This window comes from Lipomyces chichibuensis (assembly GCF_038497645.1).
Source record: "Lipomyces chichibuensis strain CBS 12929 unplaced genomic scaffold V1513scaffold_11, whole genome shotgun sequence".
NCBI classification, from domain to species: domain Eukaryota; kingdom Fungi; phylum Ascomycota; class Lipomycetes; order Lipomycetales; family Lipomycetaceae; genus Lipomyces; species Lipomyces chichibuensis.
In genome coordinates, this window is record NW_027117463.1 from 203345 (window position 1) to 223447 (window position 20103).

The window sequence follows — 20103 nt, forward strand, 5'->3', positions numbered from 1 at the left end:
TTTGTGGGTCATCGATTTTTCAACACGCGGCTGAAGAGCCAGACAGCAACAGGTTCCATTCGTCACCCACTCCGGCTTTGCTGCTTCAAAAACAATGGGTCCCAAAAAGGGAGGTCAGGCTGGTGGAAATAAGACAAAGGTCGGAAAGCAGACGGCCCAGCAAAATGCGGCTCCCGAAGAGACGGATCAAGAAGAGGTCAGATAAATTTTAATCAATTTTTTGTTCATTGTCTAATCCTGACCTTGACAATTGTACACAACATGAAGCTAAGAAATCGTGCTAATTGAATACTTTATAGAGACTGCAAGCCATTGTGCTGAGTGATTCCTATCAGACGCGATTCCAACCTTTGACTCTTGAGACCCCAAGGGTATGCATCCTCCCCTTTTGAACTAAGGTCAGAGATATTAATAATTTTATAGTGTCTACTTCCTCTTTGCAATACGCCACTGCTTGAATACACGTTTGAATTTCTTGCACTAGCCGGTGTGAGCGAAGTCATTGTGGTGTGCTGTGCGCATGCGGACCAGATCCAAGAATATATTGCGTAAGCAGTTCCATATTACTTATCAATACACTCTTTGGACTGACTGATAGGATAGAAATTCCCGATGGAGCAATTTCTCCTCTCCTTTCACCATCGAAACTGTTCTGAGTCCCGAATCTGTTTCGGTTGGTGACGCAATGCGAGATCTGGACGCGAAGGGCTTGATTACTTCCGACTTTTTGCTAGTCAGCGGAGATATTGTTTGCAATGTGCCATTTGACAAGGTTTTGACCGACCACAGGCAACGGCGCGCGAAAGATAAGAATGCGATTATGACTATGGTTCTGCGCGAAGCAAGCCCATTTCATCGAACGAGGTAAACTTCCTTGCTGTATCCCTCCTTTTGGCGTGGCGTTCTAACATTATTGACCCAGAGCCCGAGCCGAATCTGCTATTTTTGTTTTGGACGAGCAGACAAACCAATGCGTGCACTACGAGGAAATTAAGACCCGCAAACATATGAAACAGATCTCCCTCGATCCCGAGATCTTTAATAAGCATACAGACCTGGCGATCCGCAACGACTTCATAGACTGCCACATTGACATTTGTTCGCCTGATGTTCCTGCGCTATTTACTGAGAATTTTGACTACAACCATATTCGAAAGGATTTCGTGCACGGTATCTTGACGTCCGACTTACTCGGCAAAACGATTTTTGCGCACATCGTAACGGATAACTATGCTGCTCGCGTCCGAAGCTTGCAGACATACGACGCAGTCAGCAAGGACGTCATATCCCGGTGGACATACCCCATTACTCCGGACAGTAATCTGCTGGCCGACCAGACGTTCCAGTACCAACGAGGGCATATATATAAGGAAGATGGCATCGTTCTCGCGCGTTCTTGCCGAATCAATAGCTGCACGGTAGTTGGCGCAGGCACAGCCGTCGATGATGGTACCGTCATAACAGGCAGTGTCATTGGACGCCGATGTAAGATTGGAAAGAACGTATCTATTCGAAGTGCTTATATTTGGGATGACGTCACCATTGAAGATGACGCGATAATCGAGAGCGCGATAATAGCAAATGGAGCTGTAATTGGGGCGTCCAGTCATGTCGCGCCCGGTGCGATTGTATCTTACAATGTTAAGATTGACAGTAATATCATTGTCGATGGAAACAAGAGATTGACGAAGTACTTGGGCGAGGAGAATAAGAACGTCGATACGGACGCAGTTGGAGAAGATGGTGATGGTTACGTTTATGAGGATGCTTCGGAAGCCGAAGAGGACGATGATTATGAGGAGATCGTCAATTCGTCGGGTTTGGTGTACAACATGGCCTCTTTGAACGCGTCCGACACATCATTTTCGACCGTTTCTGCGGACCAGCCGCACCGGAAGTCCAGACGAAGAAGAATCAGCACTGCAAGTAACAACACTGTCGCCTCCGAGGACTCTGATGAAGACAGTTTTTTGCGAGAGGCGCAGGCGAGTGTCGAGCGCGCTGTCGCGGAGAATCATGATCTAGATATTGCAGCTCTCGAACTCTCAACACTCCGGATGGCCAAGAACGCGCAATTCCACGAAGTCCGAGCTGCAACCATCGCGGCTCTGATAGGCAGGATCTCGCACTTGATCAACAGCAACACCCTGAAAGCTCGCGCAGCTGTGGAGTCCGTGTTGAACCGATGGGGTCCCTTGTTTCGGCGACAGGTTTTTGATCAGGCAGATCAAATAGACTTCTTGCTTCTTATTCAGAGAGATTGCACTCGCAGGATGCAGGGATCTAGCATTTTACTTCACGCCATTAATTGTTTGTACGACCAGGATATCCTTGATGAAGAGGCTATTTTGAAATGGTGGTACCAAGATCCGCAAAGAAAAGAAGACGCAGATATGGTCAAGGTCGGAGAACTGGTCCCTCGATGGTTGCAATGGCTCACTACTGCCGAAGAGGAGAGTGATTCAGAATAGAATATCAACGGAAGAGCTGCTGTAAATTAATACATAACGTGAATTTAAGATGTTTAAAATCTGCGGAGATGCAGTGAGTTGTGTTAGGAATTTTGAATAATTGAGTTACAATTATCCCATTCCTATCACCAATTTGCTGCCATATCTCTACATCCTATACACTGAATCATGTTACGAGATCTTAGAAAGTTTCTTATCATAAGACGTCAATTACTTCAGTGACTACAGTTATTAGACATTACACCCTTGTCTTCATCACGGCGTTTACGAAGCGCTGCATGCCCGATAAGACACATCATAGCGGACTAAAGTACCGGCGTTCAATTTAGTGAACTATATTTATTCGTTTTGACAATTTAACTCATCAAAGCCTATGTCTGAGACGACGGTCGCTGGATAGCACAAATCAAATCATAACCAAACCCAATCATATACTTGCAAATCATGAATATACCATTATATCGTTAAATCCAATTTCGTACTAACAACTCATATATACAAACGTTCATGCGACGAGGCCAAAGACCTAGGCAAACGTGTTTAAGTTAAATTCCTCCCCCCGATCGTTCGACGGTGACTTCACGGACTCTCCCATTCATGGTAGTGTTAATACCCTTATTGTTCGATGATGAGGCGTTGGGATAGTCTGAGTATCTCATGTAGTGGGGCTTTGGACCGGATGAATTCTTCGGTCCGACGTAGACGTAGCTCTGGCTCTTGGGCTGCCGCTTAGACCAGATGTAATACGCGGTGCCGCCAACCATCAAAAGGGACATTGCCATCATGAAACGATTGTTTGATCGTCTGCAGAAGAATTGTTAGCATATGGATCAACCGGAAGAAGTGGTATTCGCTGCATACCTGACTACATCGCGTGGAGGGCGAGCGCCCATGCTTGGCATTGTCAATTCAGGCTCCATTTCGAATGTGATTTTAGTCGCAGCTGTTGTTCGCAATATGTCGTACGCACAGAGGAACTATGTAACAAGAGTTGAAGTAGAAGCAGGGCGAAGCAGGACAGCAGGCAGCGCGGGGGGTATTTATCTCAGAGCGTGACCACGCGACCGTTGCTCCCAACGCTGAGCGATCGATGCACCAGTAGGAACATCTTACCCCAAGTGGCATTCCTAATGTTCTGAGCAAAGTATTCATATCATTTATGAGTGCATCCGGTACGCCAGCTTGGGGCGAAGTCAGCACGTTGTAGTCCGGTATCCCAGTACGATCGAATCTAAGCAATGAAACTCAAAACCATCGCTTAACCTTCAGCGCGTCCGCTGCCCAGTCGTCTGACTTGAAGTCACGTCGCCAAATCTCCGCTATATTAGATATGGGTACGGGTTGGTTCACTTATGTGGCAGTAATATTATTGAAATTTGGCGAGCACGCGCAAAATGTTGCCAGAGCGAGCGGGGTATAGTAGAGCACTAAAATAATGACGTCACAGAGACCCCTAACCCGACTCACCGCTCAACCGAAACTTTCGCGGGCCTATCCCAAGCAGACTGATAGCATTTTGATTCTATATTCGTCTTTTTCAAAATAGTATAATACAGCATCGGACGCGCTACATCTAATCCTTACCAAACCCCTCGTCGTAGTATTACCTATGTACAAGAATAGCTTTCCTCATTCGAATGTTAAGTGATATCTATTTCCCGCTGATCGTCAACCACGTTCATACACAGTCACATCAAGCCTATGAGACTCAAACCAGATGAATTGTAGCGTGCTTCTGTGTTTTCTTTATCCCCAGACATGCTTACAATATTACCATGTTGCAGAATAATGACGGGTTGCGGGGATTAAGCTGCAGGTTCATTAAAGCATCACGTCAGACTCATTTGACACCAGCAGCGATAGAATTTGGTACCAATCGGGGAGCTTTTCTGCTCCAAAGAATCGGTCCAAACACCACGTCAGCAAAAAACGGGTGTGCCTTTATTTGTTCAATCGTCAGTCGCTGCAGTGGATCGGTGGCAAGCAGCTTCGACACCAGATCACGAGCAACTTGTGGGAACCCGGCGGGAAACGAATACTCTAGCTTGATAATCTTCTGGAAAGTCTGGTACTCGTTGTTTGCCTTGAACGGTGGCTTGCCGCACAGTAGCTGATACAGAATACATCCAAAAGCCCATATATCCGAACTCTTTCCTGCCGCCTTATCTGTCAGTAATTCTGGAGACACATACTCCGCAGTGCCAACAAATGAATTCAACCGTTCTTCTTCTATTGGGATACTGGCAATATTGTCAGATGAGTCACCAGCGGTTCCGTCAACCTGTTTCCGCGCTCCTAGTAACTTTGCTGTGCCGAAGTCTGTGACTTTGATTCGCATATTCTCGTCAAGAAGGATGCTGCCGTCGTTAACTATTGTCCCATATTATTGAAGTAAATGCAAATCCTTACTTCTCTGGTTTAAGATCTCTATGTATAACGCCATGATTATGCATATAGTCCACTGCATCCAACAACTGAGCACCATAGTATTGTGTACATTCCATATTCAACGTTCCAAGCTAAGGCTTCATATTAGCAAGCCCTTATCATTAAAAGTAATAAAAGCTCATACCTTTTTCAGCACTGAGAAAAGCTCGCCATTCGGGGCTAGATCCAGCACGAAATACAAGCTCCGTTCATCTTGAAACGTGTAATACAAGCGAACAATGCCGGGGTGATCGCCAAGTCTATTCAAAGTATTCTTCTCAATGTTCACATACTTGACTTTCTTCTCTTTAATAATATGTCGCTTATCCAAAATTTTGATCGCATACTCCCTCAGCGTCTGGCGATCGGTAGCGGCAACGACTGTAGAAAACGAGCCTTCTCCTAAAATTCTACCAAAAGTGAAGTCCTTGACGCCCTTCTTAATCGTCTTGATCTGCACATTTCCATTCGCATCAGCCTCGCGCTGCACATGAACAGCTGCACCTCGTTCCGCCCAATCGTCCGATGTAGACCGTGTTCGTGTTTGGTAAGGTGACCGAGGGGCCACAGGCGACTTCGAATGCGGCTGCTGTTGCTGTTGCATTAGTTGCTGCTGTTGATACACTGGTAATGATGTCAGTGGCGGCAAGCCCGCCACTGTCTTCGACTCCAGTTGATACGGCATTCTGCGAGCTGCTATGGTTGTCTGCTGTTGCGGATGCAGCTGATGTCCTTGCGGTTGCGGTGATGGCAGAGCTTGCTGTAGCATTGGTGTTTGAGTGGCAGACATTGGTTGTACTTGTGCTGGTGACAAATGACTAGCCGAGCTGGACGCCCATGGGACTCCGCTAATGCTGCTGGCCTCCGAGGACGAGGTCACAGACGAAAAGTCCGAGACCGACGTCCGAGAAGCAATGGCTGGCGGGATGACAACATTCGATGACCCGTTGGCACTGTTACCAAGCACAGATGACGACGACGGTGGACTGACCAGGATCGGTGAATTTAACACTGGTCCCTCGGGGGAGTCCGGCGATTGTCTCGATGACTGCGAAAGCGCTGATGAACTTTCGGACAACGGCGGTCTTTGGGACTTGCCGCTTTTGAACCGATTGAGTCCCTTTGATGGCGATGATGCGGACGAGTCCTTATCCCTGCGTGATCTGGAGGAGAGTCGCAACTTACTGATTAAACTTGAGATCTTGTCGCCGGCCATTTGCAGTGTGCTAGTTGCAGATGAAAGAATAGAAAGAATTATGCAGTGTGATTAGAGGATAGTGAGAAATAATCTGCGTGTCAGCGTGTCCGTGCTTGCTCGGTCGAGCTTATCTTTCCGGGAGAAGATGACACAACCAGCGAGAAGCGAATGGAGTTGCAGCAGTTCAGAAGTTTGAGCAACTTCGGTCGCATGGAGGGGCTGACTGCACCTCCGCACTGGAGAAATTGTAGGGACCGTACAGGAGCAATTCTTCCGTGGATGCGATTCAGAGCGGATCAAGGTCATTGGCTGGCAAAACCTCGAACATACACAGAATGTCGGAACTGATTGACGGTTGATGTAACTGACGGTACGAGGAGGTTAACGTTGATCGATATGCTGGACGAACTTTCAATGAGGGGCTCGGGGCCCCGTTGTGCGCGTTGGTAGTCCCCCAGGTTAACGACACGAGCCCCACAAACTTACGTCTCTGACAGTGCGTTATCATATTGGCTTCAAGTAATTCGAGCTGAACAACCTCCTGCATTGTTCGGTCATTAGTTAACTGGCTGGTCGGAATCAAAATCCCAAAAACATGTTTGATGCTTCCGCAATGTCATCAGCCATCGAATAACAATTTCTGGAAAACTACAATTTTAGACAACTATGTTTCAATCGCCCGCTACGAGAATTGTCATCAACCCGAGGGATTACCAATCTCTTCCTCGCACGCGTCCGATCACATCTCGGATCAATCCCAGCGCTCCAGACCCATTTATCAACCCTTCCTACGCATCGACTAAAGATCCCATCGCAATCCCTCCTCTTCCGCTTTATCATCCTGACGGTACTGTTAACCACATAAATCACTATTATTATTACCATCATCTTTCGCATTTCGACAGACTCGATGGGGCCCACCGTGATCTGTATGACTCTGACGGGTTGGAAATTCCTCATTTCCATCACCCCGTGTCGTCTGTTAACCTAGAAGTGATAAGCGATTTTGGTCGACATGGTATTACAACTGGACGCAATAAAGGTTTTAGATCGGTTGGACGGCGATCTTTTAAGACAGCGGGAAAAGCTCGAATGGCGATGCCAGTTACTAGAACGGTATCGCAGGACGCAGAAATTTTGGATCCGAAGCGAATGCGGGCTCGGCCTTCACCGACTGAGCACGCCGAGACTTTCGAGGAGGCGAAAGACGATAGTCATGATGGTTTTAAGCGGTATTTCAGTTTCAATTGGCGCGTGATGCTTCCAAAGACCCGAAAACCGTCTCAATATATGCCAGAGACGAAACAAACTGTCGAAAAACCTAGCGCGCTACATTCGGACAGCTCGAATACATATTACGACTTGGATGATGGCTTGCAGAGTGAGATCCCGACCATGACATCAACTGTGGTGGATAGACTTCTCGGAAGTAACCTTAATGATCCAATTTTTACTGCCGATGGGATTCAGCGTAAAATCGGGCGAATTGCTACCCCTAACTCTAGCAATTTGATTTCTGTGCCTGAGCCAGCACTGGTAATCAACAGTCCTGTAGCTGTTCGACGTCTGTTCTCCGAAACGATTATGGAGGAGGGCTCTTCGCCTCAGTGTTAAATAGTTGGGCGGTTCTCTGATTTTTTATTGTTCCTGACAGTTTGCAGGATGTTATGCGTAGACGATGATTACTGTACGGTTTTGAACACAAAATTCCTTTAAACCCATTGTTACCCCAAATTAGAAGAAAGATTAGGTAGATATAATAAATAACCAACTATGATCTTAATGGCAAGCCGACCTACATGTAATTATTAATAAGCAATTGAGTAAATAGAGTCTTAGTGAATACATACCGCCAAATAGGCCATATCCACTGCCTTCATATTGTCCACACTATCCTTATTGGAGAATAGTGGAATGCCTATTGAGATATCAATATCTCTTCATTGAATCGAGTGGCAAATACGTACTCTTCCCGCCTTTCACGGCATCAGCGAACGCTTCAAGTTGGAAGGCATAAGTGCTCCAGGTCTCCTTCCCATTTTCAAAACAGCTGCGGTTCTCTACCTTGCCCGTTGCAATGTCCCTTACAGATATGTTGTGATAGACGTGCGGCCACAGCGGCATTGTGTAGACTAGATCCTTTTTGCTGGATGTGATAATCATCTTTGGGATGAATCCGATCCTCCACAATGTCGACAATGGCGTTTTCATTCCGCAGTGCACGATGCCCTTCTTTTTATCGCTAGAAGCAAAGGAGTATTCCACACTGGCAAATCCGTCGATCTTCGCGTCTTTCGGGTATACCTCAAGTTCCAGTGATTTAGCCGCCGTAGGGTTCTCCCCTAGATAATACCTCATCCAAGATATTGGGTAGCAACCCATGTCCATCAAGCTGCCGCCGGCCAGGGAAAACTTGAACCGGATATCGTCGTCTTTGAAGAAATGATTCACGCAAAGCGAAGCCTCAAATTTCTCTACTTCACCAAATTGCTCCTCATCGCTGACGATATCTTTGACTAGCTTGGCAGCGGGGTGAAACCACCAGTGGAATGCCTCAACAACCAAGACGCCTTTCTCATTTGCGATTGCAAACAGCTTCTCCGCCTGCTCACTATTAGAAGCGGCTGGCTTCTCCAAAAGGACAGGCTTGCCGATCTCAACGCATTTTAAAGCCCACTCATAATGCAAGCCGTTCGGAAGCGGAATGTATAATGCATCCAGTTCAGGATCGGCAATGAGATCTTCGTAAGTGTCGTGGGTCCTTGGAATACCGTACTTTTGTGCGAACTCTTTCGCACGAGCAATGTCTCTGGAGGCGATGGAATATATCTGCACCATGTCGGGCATCAACTTGGCAGGGTTGATCACGGCACGCGGCGCAATTGAAGCGGCACCCAAGATACCGAGTTTGAGGGGAGCGACAAGTGCCGCGCCTTCTTCATCTCTAGCTGTGGGTTTCGGATACTTGGCGACGATTAGATTATATAAGCGGGAAAGGGAGAGCGACATCCTTGTAAAATTTCAAGTGAAAGCCGTAGTTACTTCTGAGAAAGAACTAGTTGTAGAACGGAGAGGAAGAGGGTAATCGCGTTACGGGGATTCAGGTTGGGACTTTCTAATTGGGAGTTCACCTGTGATTATTATGGCCCCCGTTCATGTCACCTTAAAAATATATGTTACAGTACGCAAGGTCCCTTCGCGGGCCTTCGTTGCCTCTCTGATTATGTCACTAAGAATCTGGAGTTGGTCGACCGAGAGTGCCTCTTCTTCGATGAGCTGTTGTATCTTGAGACTCATCGGCGCTTGATGCTATCAACGTTGATTTCCTCCAAGATAGCGCTTGTGCTCTGAACAATGACATTCCTGCCAGCCGACATGTTACTCCGTCTAGCCATTTGTGATCAGTCCTGACGGAATGTTTATTCATTTGTGGATACTAAATCAAGCGATGTCGCAATTTGCGAGTACCGGTTTGACGTTACCTTCAAATCATAAAAGATCTCAGCCGTTAGTTGGGAGTCACCTCGGTGGGCGCCCACCAACACTAACCTTAAATCAGCTAAAGGTAACCTTTATCCGGTATGCGGCTTGCCTTTTAGCGTTAGCCGATCACGTGCAGTCCACAGCGCACAAAATTTTTTTCGAAAATTACACTTTCTTATTCTTCTTTCTCTCCTCTCTTCTCTCTCTCTCAACACCCAAGCTGTCTGGGTAAGAGCAGAGAAGAAGAAATACTGTTAACATAATATGTATGGTTTTCTAGCAATTTGTGTTTGTTTTGACAGATGGCTTACTAGGATTTATAGTTCGACTTCTCTACAAATGCCGACTCAGATTCCCCCTTCACCAGTTCTTAAGGCTTTTCAGCCTGGATCTGCTCCTTCCAACGGAATCACGATCGCTTCGCCCAGCCGCAGATACTCCGTAACTTCGTTCTCGCCGATGTCGTCTTCTCCTGTCAATATTCAGGGCTACTTCCAGGAGGGTGCCTTGGACTCGATCGAGGATAACATTTCATACGTTACCCCTCCAGTGACCGAAGGAGACAGTAAGAAGCTGGTCACCCTTGAGCTTAAAGATGGGACCTGCGTTCAGGGGTACTCTTTTGGTGCCGAAAAGTCTGTCTCTGGCGAATTCGTTTTCCAGACAGGTAAGAATCGGGCATGATGCAAAATTAGTCGCGTGACTTCTGCTAAACAGGCTGTTGGCAATAGGTATGGTTGGATACCCAGAGTCCGTCACCGATCCGTCATACCAGGGCCAGATCCTCGTCTGCACATTCCCTCTCATAGGTAATTATGGTGTCCCGTCTCGTGACGCTAATGATGCATTTGGTCTCCCGAGCCACTTCGAATCAAACCGCATTCATGTCGCTGGTCTCGTGGTTGGCGATTACACAGACGACTATTCTCACCACCTTGCGACATCATCGCTGGGTGTCTGGCTTAAGGAGCAAGGCATTCCTGCTGTGTACGGCGTCGACACTCGTGCCTTGACTAAGATTATCCGCGAGAAGGGTAGCATGCTCGGCAAGATTTTGTTCAGAAAGGGGAGTGAACCTTCCACGCCCGGGAACTGGCGGTCTGCATTTGAGCTTACTGACTGGGTCGATCCTAATGCGAAGAACTTGGTTGCTGAAGGTATGATTGCAGCACAGCTACCGTCTATCGCAGCAGCTTTGTTAACGATTTTGCGTAGTTTCGATTGCTGAACCTAAGACTTACTCTCCGGATCCTAAGGTTGCGATTAGAAGACGTGATGGAAAGACGCTGAAGATCTTGTGTATCGACGTTGGAATGGTGGGCGAAATTGCGGATTGCTTGGGGCTCAACCATGCTAACTCTGGCATTACAGAAATACAACCAAATACGTTGCTTTGTCAACCGTGGTGTTGAGGTCAAGGTTGTTCCGTGGGACTACGATATTCTCAATGAAGAGGACTATGACGGACTCTTCGTTAGGTACGATCGCATTTGAAATGCAAGAAAGATGGTCATATTCTAACTTTGTACAGTAATGGTCCTGGTGATCCAGCTACTATGACAACAACTGTTGAGAACCTGTCTACGGCTTTAAAGGATGCCAGGACCCCTATATTCGGTATCTGCTTGGGGCACCAACTTCTTGCCCGTGCTGCAGGTGCACAAACTATCAAGTTGAAATTTGGTAACCGTGGCCACAATATTCCATGCACGAATTTGATCAACGGCCGTTGCTATATCACTTCGCAGAACCATGGGTATGCTGTGGATGCCGACACTCTCCCCGAGGATTGGAAGGAGCTGTTTGTTAACGCCAACGACGGCTCGAATGAAGGAATTTACAATACACATCTTCCTTTCTTCTCGGTTCAGTTCCATCCCGAGTCTACTCCTGGACCTCGCGACACCGAGTGGCTTTTCGACACCTTTATTGAGTCCGTTCGCAAGTCCAACTATGTTGGTCAGCTTGTACAGACTGTATTTCCTGGTGGCACAATCGAAGGAAACAAAAGCAAGTTTCCTCGGGTTAATGTTAAGAAGGTCCTTGTTTTGGGCAGTGGTGGACTTAGTATCGGACAGGCGGGTGAGTTCGATTACTCTGGCAGTCAAGCAATTAAGGCATTGAAGGAAGAGGGTATCTACACTATCCTCATCAATCCCAATATCGCCACCATTCAGACGTCCAAGGGTTTAGCTGACAAAGTTTATTTCCTCCCCGTCACACCCGAATTCGTTCGCAAGGTCATTAAGCATGAACTTCCTGATGCTATCTTTGTCAGTTTCGGGGGTCAGACGGCTCTCAATGTTGGTATCCAGCTCAAGGATGAATTTGAGTCACTTGGCGTGAAAGTTTTAGGCACTCCTATTGATACTATCATTACCACAGAAGATCGGGAGCTTTTTGCGCGCAGCATGGAGGAGATTGGCGAGAAGTGCGCTAAATCTGCATCTGCTTCCAGCATTGATGAAGCATTGACGGCCGTGGAAGACATCGGCTTCCCCGTTATCGTTCGTGCGGCATATGCTCTTGGTGGTCTTGGATCCGGTTTCGCCGAGAACAGGGAGCAGCTTATGGAGCTTTGCAACAAAGCCTTCGCCGCCAGTCCTCAAGTTTTAATTGAGCGCAGTATGAAGGGCTGGAAGGAAATTGAGTATGAGGTTGTCCGCGATTGTAGGGACAACTGCATTACCGTGTGTAACATGGAGAACTTCGATCCTCTCGGAATTCATACCGGTGATTCTATTGTCATTGCTCCCTCTCAGACCCTTTCGGACGAGGATTACAACATGCTCCGAACCACTGCAGTGAATGTCATTCGTCACCTAGGTGTCGTTGGTGAGTGTAACATTCAATACGCTCTTAACCCGTTCTCTAAGGAATATTGCATTATCGAAGTCAATGCCAGATTGTCGCGGTCGTCCGCGCTCGCCTCTAAGGCGACTGGTTATCCGTTGGCTTTCGTGGCGGCCAAACTTGGTCTTAACATTCCGCTCAATGAGATTAAGAACTCGGTTACCAAGGTCACATGTGCCTGCTTTGAACCCTCCCTCGACTATGTTGTCGTCAAGATTCCCCGATGGGATCTTAAGAAGTTCACACGTGTCAGCACTGCGTTGAGCTCCTCCATGAAGAGTGTCGGCGAAGTCATGAGCATTGGTCGCACATTTGAAGAAGCTATCCAAAAAGCTATTCGTGCTATTGATTATCACAATCTCGGGTTCAATGCTACCGAAGCATTAATGTCTATTGATATCGATACTGAGCTGCAGACCCCATCTGACCAGCGATTGTTTGCTCTCGCGAATGCTTTGGATTCAGGCTACTCTGTCGAGAAGATCTGGGAGTTGACTAAGATCGACAGATGGTTTCTGCACAAGTTGGAGAGATTGATTAAGTTCGGCAAGTATATTACCCAGTTCAACGCGCACGGCATTGCTCCGCAACTTATTCGTCAGGCCAAGCAGCTTGGCTTCGATGATCGTCAGTTGGCGAAGTTTTTGGGTTCGAACGAACTTGCTGTCCGTCAGCGACGTGTTGAGTTGGGCATTACTCCTTTTGTGAAGCAGATCGATACCGGTATTGTATTTTCGTTGTTGTTACGATGAAGATGGGATGCTAATTATTTAACGTCTAGTCGCCGCAGAATTCCCCTGCTTCACTAACTACTTGTACCTCACGTATAATGCATCCGAGCATGACATTCGATTCGATGATCATGGCGTCATGGTACTTGGCTCCGGTGTCTACCGTATTGGATCCTCCGTCGAGTTCGATTGGTGTGCAGTTCGAGCAGTTCGAACTCTGCGTGAGCGCAAAGTGAAGACTATCATGGTCAACTACAATCCCGAGACAGTCAGCACCGATTACGACGAGGCAGACAGACTCTATTTCGAGAGCATTAACTTGGAAAGAGTTCTCGATATCTATCAGCTTGAACGTTCGACCGGAGTCATTGTTTCTATGGGTGGTCAGACCTCGAACAACATCGCGCTTCCACTCCACCGCCAAAACGTTAAGATTCTCGGTACTTCGCCTGAGATGATTGACTCGGCCGAGAACAGATACAAGTTCTCTCGTATGCTAGACAGAATTGGCGTTGATCAGCCAGCCTGGAAGGAGCTCACCAGCATAGAGGAAGCTGCTGAGTTCTGCGAGAAGGTGTCCTATCCGGTACTGGTCCGACCTTCGTATGTCTTGTCTGGTGCTGCAATGAACACGGTCTATTCGAAGGATGATCTCGCGAACTATCTTCAGCAGGCTGTCGAGGTTTCCCGCGAATTCCCTGTGGTTATTAGCAAGTACATCGAGAACGCCAAGGAAATCGAGATGGACGCTGTTGCAAAAGACGGCAAGATGCTTATGCACGTCATTTCCGAGCACGTCGAAAATGCGGGTGTTCATTCTGGTGATGCCACTCTGATCGTTCCTGCTCAAGACTTGGACCCTGAAACTGTTCGGCGCATCGAAAAGGCTACCCAGAAGATAGGAAATGCTCTCAACGTCACAGGTCCTTTCAATATTCAATTCATTGCGAAAGATAATGAAATCAAAGTTATTGAATGTAACGTTCGTGCCTCCAGATCTTTCCCATTTGTCTCTAAGGCTCTCGGAATTGACCTCATCGAACTTGCTACGAAAGCCATCATCGGTTTGCCAGTCAAGGCATATCCAAATCCAACTGAGCTTATTCCTAAAGACTATGTCGCCGTCAAGGTTCCGCAGTTTTCCTTCTCGCGTCTGTCTGGTGCTGATCCTGTTCTCGGCGTTGAGATGGCGTCGACTGGTGAAGTTGCTGCCCTCGGACACAATAAATACGAGGCATACTTGAAGGCTTTGATTTCCACAGGTTTTAGATTGCCGAAGAAGAATATTTTGCTCTCCATTGGATCCTATAAAGAGAAGACTGAGATGCTCCCTTCCGTCAAGAAGTTGCATGAGCTCGGATACAATTTGTTCGCTACTGCTGGCACTGCGGATTTCGTTCAGGAGCACGGTATCCCGATTCAGTATCTCGAGGTATTGAGCGATGAGTCCAACCAGAAATCAGAGTACTCTTTGACTCAGCATTTAGCCAACAACCTGATTGACTTGTACATCAATCTTCCATCTGCAAACAGATTTCGTCGTCCTGCGTCATATATGAGTAAAGGTTACCAATCACGTCGTATGGCTGTAGATTATTCTGTACCTCTCGTCACCAATGTCAAGAACGCGAAACTTCTTGTTGAGGCCCTTGCTCGTAACTTTTCTCTCAGCGTCTCAGAAATCGATTCGATATCTAGTCATCGCACTGTTGTGCTTCCGGGTTTGATTAACATTGCAGCCTTCATCCCGGATTTGGCTGTCCAGGGTAGCACCGATTTCGAGAAGGTTTCAAGGTCGTCTATCGCTTCTGGCTTCTCGATGATTAGAGTCATGCCTATCGGCGTGGAAAGCTCGCTTACGGACGCCCGTGCTCTTGTTGTCGCACAAAGCAACACCGAGGAGAGCGCTTACTGTGACTATAACTTTTCTGTCGCTGCAACTGCAACGAACTCTCAGCAATTGAGCCAGGTCACCCTGAAGGTTGGATCTCTCTTCATTCCATTCCACAATCTCTCTGGCAACATTAACAAGGTTGCTGCCGTGACCGAACATTTCAAGGTGTGGCCGGCGTTGAAGCCTATTATCACCGATGCTCGCACTACCGACCTTGCTTCCATTTTATTGTTGGCTAGCCTGCACAACCGTCCAGTGCACATTACTAGTGTTACAACCAAGGATGACATTAGCTTAATTGCTCTAAGCAAAGAGAAAGGATTGAATGTCACCTGTGACGTTGCTGTCTACAGTCTTTTCTTGTCGCAGTCGGACTACCCTGAGTGCAGCAGCTTGCCTACCAAAGAAGATCAGGAGGCTTTGTGGGAGCATTTGGCTATTATCGACTGTTTCTCGGTCGGCTCACTTCCTTCGCAACTTTCACATGACTTGGGCCAGAATCTAGTTCCGGGCATTGGCATTGAAGATACTCTTCCATTGCTATTTACCGCTGTGAATGCTGGCCGTTTGACTCTTGAGGATATTGTAGCACGTCTCCACATCAACCCGAAGGAGATCTTCGAGCTTCACGAGCAACCCGACACCTCTGTTGAAATTGAGATCGACCGGCAGTTCACCCGAAAAGAGTCAGCCATTTGGTCTCCATTTGTTGGCAAGAAATTGACCGGGACTATCTTGCGAGTCACCTTGAACGGCCAGACAGCGTGTCTCGACGGCCATGTCCTTTCTAAAGGCTCCATTGGAACCGATATGTCTGCTTCCGGCGCTAGTAAATTCGAACGCCATCGCTCGACTACTGCCAATGGTAGTATCGTTCCCGGGACCGTCCCTCCGTCCCCGCTTATCGCGAAGGCTACATTTGACGAAGCAGACAGAGTCGTTGCTCCGCAGCTGCATGTGGAGGCTGCTCCGGAAGCAGTGATCACAAGGGAGTTGAGTCCTCCTTCATCTTCACTTGCTCAGGCATTGAGAGTCAATAATCCTTTCCTGCGCCAGCATATTTTGTCTGTTCGGCAGTTCGAGCGAAGTGACTTGCACCTTTTGTTCAGTGTCGCGCAGGAAATGCGTCTTGCTGTTGAGCGGCAGGGTGTGCTCAGCATTCTGAGTAACAGAGTTCTCTGTACGTTGTTCTACGAGCCGTCTACTCGTACCGCGTCGTCTTTCGATGCAGCCATGCAGAGATTGGGAGGTCGTGTTGTCTCTGTTATCGCTGGTACCTCGAGTGTTGTGAAGGGTGAGACCCTGCAAGACACGATCCGCACTATGGCATCTTATGGTGATGCTATTGCTATTCGCCATCCGTTAGAAGAGAGTGCTGGTGTCGCTGCGAAGTACAGTACAGTCCCAGTACTTAATGCTGGTATGTGGTTATTGTTGGCTGAAGTAGTGAATTTGTACTGATTAGTATTTAGGAAACGGCGCTCTTGAACACCCTACACAGGCTCTTCTCGACTTGTTCACTATCCGCGAGGAGTTGGGTACCGTTAATGGAATTACTGTCACATTCATGGGTGATTTGAAATATGGCCGTACTGTACACTCTCTCTGCACGCTGCTCCAGCACTACCAGGTTCGCATTCAGCTTGTCTCTCCTCCGCAGCTTGCTCTCCCTACAGAGTACCGGGACGAGCTCGAACGCGCAGGCATGCTTATCTTAGAAACTGAGGAGTTCACGCCGGACATTGTTGCTGCCACAGATGTACTGTACTGCACTCGTGTGCAGAAGGAACGCTTCGAGGATCTCAACGAGTTTGAGCGATTGAAGGATACATACATTGTTGACAACCGATCATTGAAGCACGCGAAGCAGCACATGTGTGTCTTGCACCCGCTCCCGCGTAATAACGAGATCAATGAGGAGATTGATTTTGATCAGCGTGCGGCGTACTTCAGACAGGTTAGAGCGCAGTGGAGTATGATCTACAAATTACAGTTGCTAACTTATATGTAGATGAAATATGGTCTTTATGTTCGCATGGCTCTGCTCGCTCTCGTTATGGGCCCCGACATTTAGGGTAATCGTGAAGATGACCGCCTAGTTTATCATGGTCATACTTATTAATTATACTTGCATTCGTGACTATTCCGCGCCATTGTTACGTAAAAATAGGTGAATGCGCTTAGTGGTTCATAAAAAAGGTATACTGGGATAATTTGTTACGGAAAATTAATTTTTAGAAGTCATATTATGTTATAATGCGCTGGATTTATGTTATCTTCTGAGGATAGAACCGCTTGAAGCCTCATGTTGCTTATATGTGGAGATGAAGCTGTGACGTATAAAAAACGTTGTTTACCGTTTGGAATTTTTCAAAATCAAATCGTAGGATTAAGACATAAACGAAAAATTCTTAACAGGGAACGTATTTTATTTTGTTTTGTATATACTTTGAAATTTTTGGATGGGCTATTTCATTTTTTGTTCATGTATGTGATTATGAGTGGCATTTGTACATAGCATTTACTGAAGCTTGCTTGGGTAGTGGGTATGGGGTATATAAAAAGTCTCTGTTGGTATCTATCGTTACTCGATAATAAAAGTTTTGATTTTTATGATTTACTTGAACTAGCACTTTCGTTGCTCAGGAGTCTAAAAGATCCTTGTTAAGGTTTCAATCACGTGTTAGCCCCCGTGCGGGGCCCCAAGGTCACTAAAACTGCTGTGCCGTCTAGGCGCCGATCGACCACAACAACGTCTACGATGCCGGAACCACTTACGGATTGTATTGCAAGTTGCATAAGTTTATGTAAATTTATTGACATTAACAGTCGATAGGCTGGTTATGTATCCGGTGCAGTCGGCATCGCTATTGGCAATCCGCTTGACATCATCAAAGTTCAGCTTCAAAATTCGTCAGCTAGAGCCCGTCCAAGTCCTTCCCCGAGTTTGTCTGGCTCTGACGAACTATTACTTACATCGTCACCGTCTGCTGAATCTGTAGTGTCCACGACTCGAATACAAACAGGAAGGAAAGTTCTTGATTATCGGTATTTGCAGTCCCTGTTGCATGGTGTCGCAGCGCCGATTCTTGGCTATGGAGCTTTAAATGCGTTACTGTTTGCTTCTTATTCAATATCTTTGCGAGCGCTAGATGAAATTTTGCCAACGGTGACAGATATTGCTAAGGTATTCACGGCGGGCACGATCGCAGGACTTAGTACATTTGTCATCTCAGCACCAACAGAGCTCATCAAGTGCCGGGCGCAAGTTAGTCATGGCAGTATCAGGCCGGGTGGTGCTGCAGGTGAGAGGGTCGGGATATCATCGTGGATGGTGTGTAAGGAGGTTCTCAAACATGAAGGCGTGTTAGGATTCTTTAAGGGCGGACTTGTTACTGGTTTCCGCGACGGATTCGGATATGGCATTTAGTAAGTCATGCTATCTCATGAAATGAATCGGAAGTGCCTAACTGGCGGATCAGTTTCTGGGCATATGGTGCGGCGAAGAACTGGAAAGTCGTGGACGTTGAAACTAACGTGCAGCATGTTATTCACTTGTTGATTGCTGGTGGGTTCGCAGGATGCATGTCTTGGGCATCAGTATTTCCTCTGGGTGAGTTTGTAGTGTTGAATTTGATTGCAAACGTATACTGATTGGATGGAGTAGATGTTATCAAGACGCGTTATCAAGCGCAGCTAGCACATGACGCGTCACTTCACCCAGCGGAACGATATTCGAGCACGTGGGACTGCGCCCGCAAAACTTACCTGGCAGGTGGCATCCGGAGTTTTTTTAGAGGGATGAATGTGACTATGATTAGAGCATTTCTGGTTAATGCTGTACAGTTTGGAACATACGAGTGGATGGTAAAGATTATAGAAGGGTGAGATAGATTACAGTACGGAAAATTTGGACAATAGCTATTTAAAGTAACTTCTGAAGTCCTTTTCCATTTGAGTATTTCGTTCGATACAACGTTTCCCAGAATTGAAACGGCCTATAATTGAAGAGTGGACTTTGCAGACTGGCTCATTCGCTCGTCTCAATTTTCCAATGTAACGTCCGTCTGACTGCACTGCGAAGTCGTCGAACCTGACTCGGACTCTGAGTCCGCACCATGCAAATAATTGTGAACACGTTTGCGGATGCGATTCCGCGCACGCAGGTCTGGTCGCTCGTCTCGTAATCCCCAATATCTAGACTTGAATCCAGGCGCAGACGAGTTCATCCAAAGCGAGTATACTTTTCCTCGCGTAATGTCGACATATCTTTCATGTGGGATATTCTTGACAGGAATACTCACGTTGTTCGAGGAGACCTTGATTGATGATGTCGCTAGAGCCTCGTTGACCGACAAGAGCACAGCTCGAACACATCTGAGAACAAAGAGCCCAATAACAGCGAGCGTGATAATTCCAATCATAAAGAGCGTTGGCGCAACAATCTTGTGAAGTAGCGACTCTCGAGACAGAATAGGTACGTCGATCGGTGCAATACGTGAGGCCGTCTGTGCCGCGTCGACTAATCGCTGAGCAGCATCGCTGTTAGCTAGCCGATCCAGAATGTCTGCTGCTTTGTCGTTGCGGCGAAAAAACATAATTGATTTGTTATACGTGCAGTTACTGAATAACGGTAAAATTGATTCCTATAAATATGACTGCCCCACACTGTGGCTCAGCCGTACGAATTGTTTGCAGAGACTCAACGGGAAACTCACAGCCACGCCAGGGGGGCCGATCTTACGCGTTATTGTATGTAGGTCAAGCCACAATTAAGACCCTTTGGCGTCATGATTAGTTGAGCGATCGCACGTGAACGGCCAAACTGCCTTATTTTTAAGGAGGCACACACTTATATTAGTCGGCCACCAAACCCCTTATTTTGAACATTACGCCGTTCATGCCAATTCACCCCGGAAGACGAATAGCTGTGCTCGCATATGTATAGATCTCCTAACGAGAATCTATAGACAGGAACATCCATTTAGACAAGGGCGTAGGAAATATCCTCCGGGGAAATCAAAACAAGAATCCCAGAGGTAAAAG

The 20103-nt window shown here is 47.0% G+C and overlaps 8 protein-coding genes across 8 annotated transcripts; 4 read left to right on the plus strand and 4 right to left on the minus strand.

Annotated features, from left to right (window-relative positions):
• Positions 1-23: 23 nt before the first annotated feature.
• Positions 24-2676, plus strand: V1513DRAFT_478740 (nucleotide-diphospho-sugar transferase). The gene is made up of 5 exons (XM_066900280.1): positions 24-196; positions 300-371; positions 424-548; positions 604-864; positions 923-2676. Exons 1-5 carry the CDS (start codon positions 95-97, stop codon positions 2469-2471), a joined length of 2109 nt encoding a protein of 702 aa, XP_066754178.1. The 5' UTR covers positions 24-94; the 3' UTR covers positions 2472-2676.
• A 340-nt stretch (positions 2677-3016) lies between these two features.
• Positions 3017-3391, minus strand: V1513DRAFT_424689 (uncharacterized protein; the record flags this gene model as incomplete). Its single annotated transcript, XM_066896089.1, has 2 exons — positions 3017-3275; positions 3333-3391. The coding sequence occupies 2 exons, from the start codon at positions 3389-3391 to the stop codon at positions 3017-3019; spliced, it is 318 nt and encodes a 105-aa protein (XP_066754179.1).
• Positions 3392-4311: 920 nt separating this feature from the next.
• Positions 4312-5502, minus strand: V1513DRAFT_378056 (kinase-like domain-containing protein; the record flags this gene model as incomplete). The annotated part of the gene is made up of 3 exons (XM_066894969.1): positions 4312-4828; positions 4881-4990; positions 5044-5502. The coding sequence occupies 3 exons, from the start codon at positions 5500-5502 to the stop codon at positions 4312-4314; spliced, it is 1086 nt and encodes a 361-aa protein (XP_066754180.1).
• A 1120-nt stretch (positions 5503-6622) lies between these two features.
• On the plus strand, positions 6623-7969 carry V1513DRAFT_442847 (uncharacterized protein). The gene has a single exon (XM_066897721.1). The coding sequence runs from the start codon at positions 6763-6765 to the stop codon at positions 7708-7710; it is 948 nt and encodes a 315-aa protein (XP_066754181.1). The 5' UTR covers positions 6623-6762; the 3' UTR covers positions 7711-7969.
• Positions 7716-9337, minus strand: V1513DRAFT_442851 (uncharacterized protein). Its single transcript, XM_066897722.1, has 2 exons — positions 7947-9337; positions 7716-7891 (listed from the first exon to the last, which is right to left on the minus strand). Exon 1 carries the CDS (start codon positions 9103-9105, stop codon positions 8026-8028), a length of 1080 nt encoding a protein of 359 aa, XP_066754182.1. The 5' UTR covers positions 9106-9337; the 3' UTR covers positions 7716-7891; positions 7947-8025.
• Positions 9338-9918: 581 nt separating this feature from the next.
• On the plus strand, positions 9919-17131 carry V1513DRAFT_424693 (uncharacterized protein; the record flags this gene model as incomplete). Its single annotated transcript, XM_066896090.1, has 8 exons — positions 9919-10246; positions 10311-10736; positions 10795-10895; positions 10951-11057; positions 11111-13155; positions 13214-16477; positions 16530-17014; positions 17069-17131. The coding sequence occupies 8 exons, from the start codon at positions 9919-9921 to the stop codon at positions 17129-17131; spliced, it is 6819 nt and encodes a 2272-aa protein (XP_066754183.1).
• A 574-nt stretch (positions 17132-17705) lies between these two features.
• Positions 17706-19082, plus strand: V1513DRAFT_442861 (mitochondrial carrier domain-containing protein). Its single transcript, XM_066897723.1, has 4 exons — positions 17706-17845; positions 17894-18486; positions 18540-18670; positions 18725-19082. Exons 1-4 carry the CDS (start codon positions 17819-17821, stop codon positions 18943-18945), a joined length of 972 nt encoding a protein of 323 aa, XP_066754184.1. The 5' UTR covers positions 17706-17818; the 3' UTR covers positions 18946-19082.
• V1513DRAFT_442862 (uncharacterized protein) lies at positions 18924-19862 on the minus strand. The gene has a single exon (XM_066897724.1). The coding sequence runs from the start codon at positions 19653-19655 to the stop codon at positions 19101-19103; it is 555 nt and encodes a 184-aa protein (XP_066754185.1). The 5' UTR covers positions 19656-19862; the 3' UTR covers positions 18924-19100.
• Positions 19863-20103: the final 241 nt, after the last annotated feature.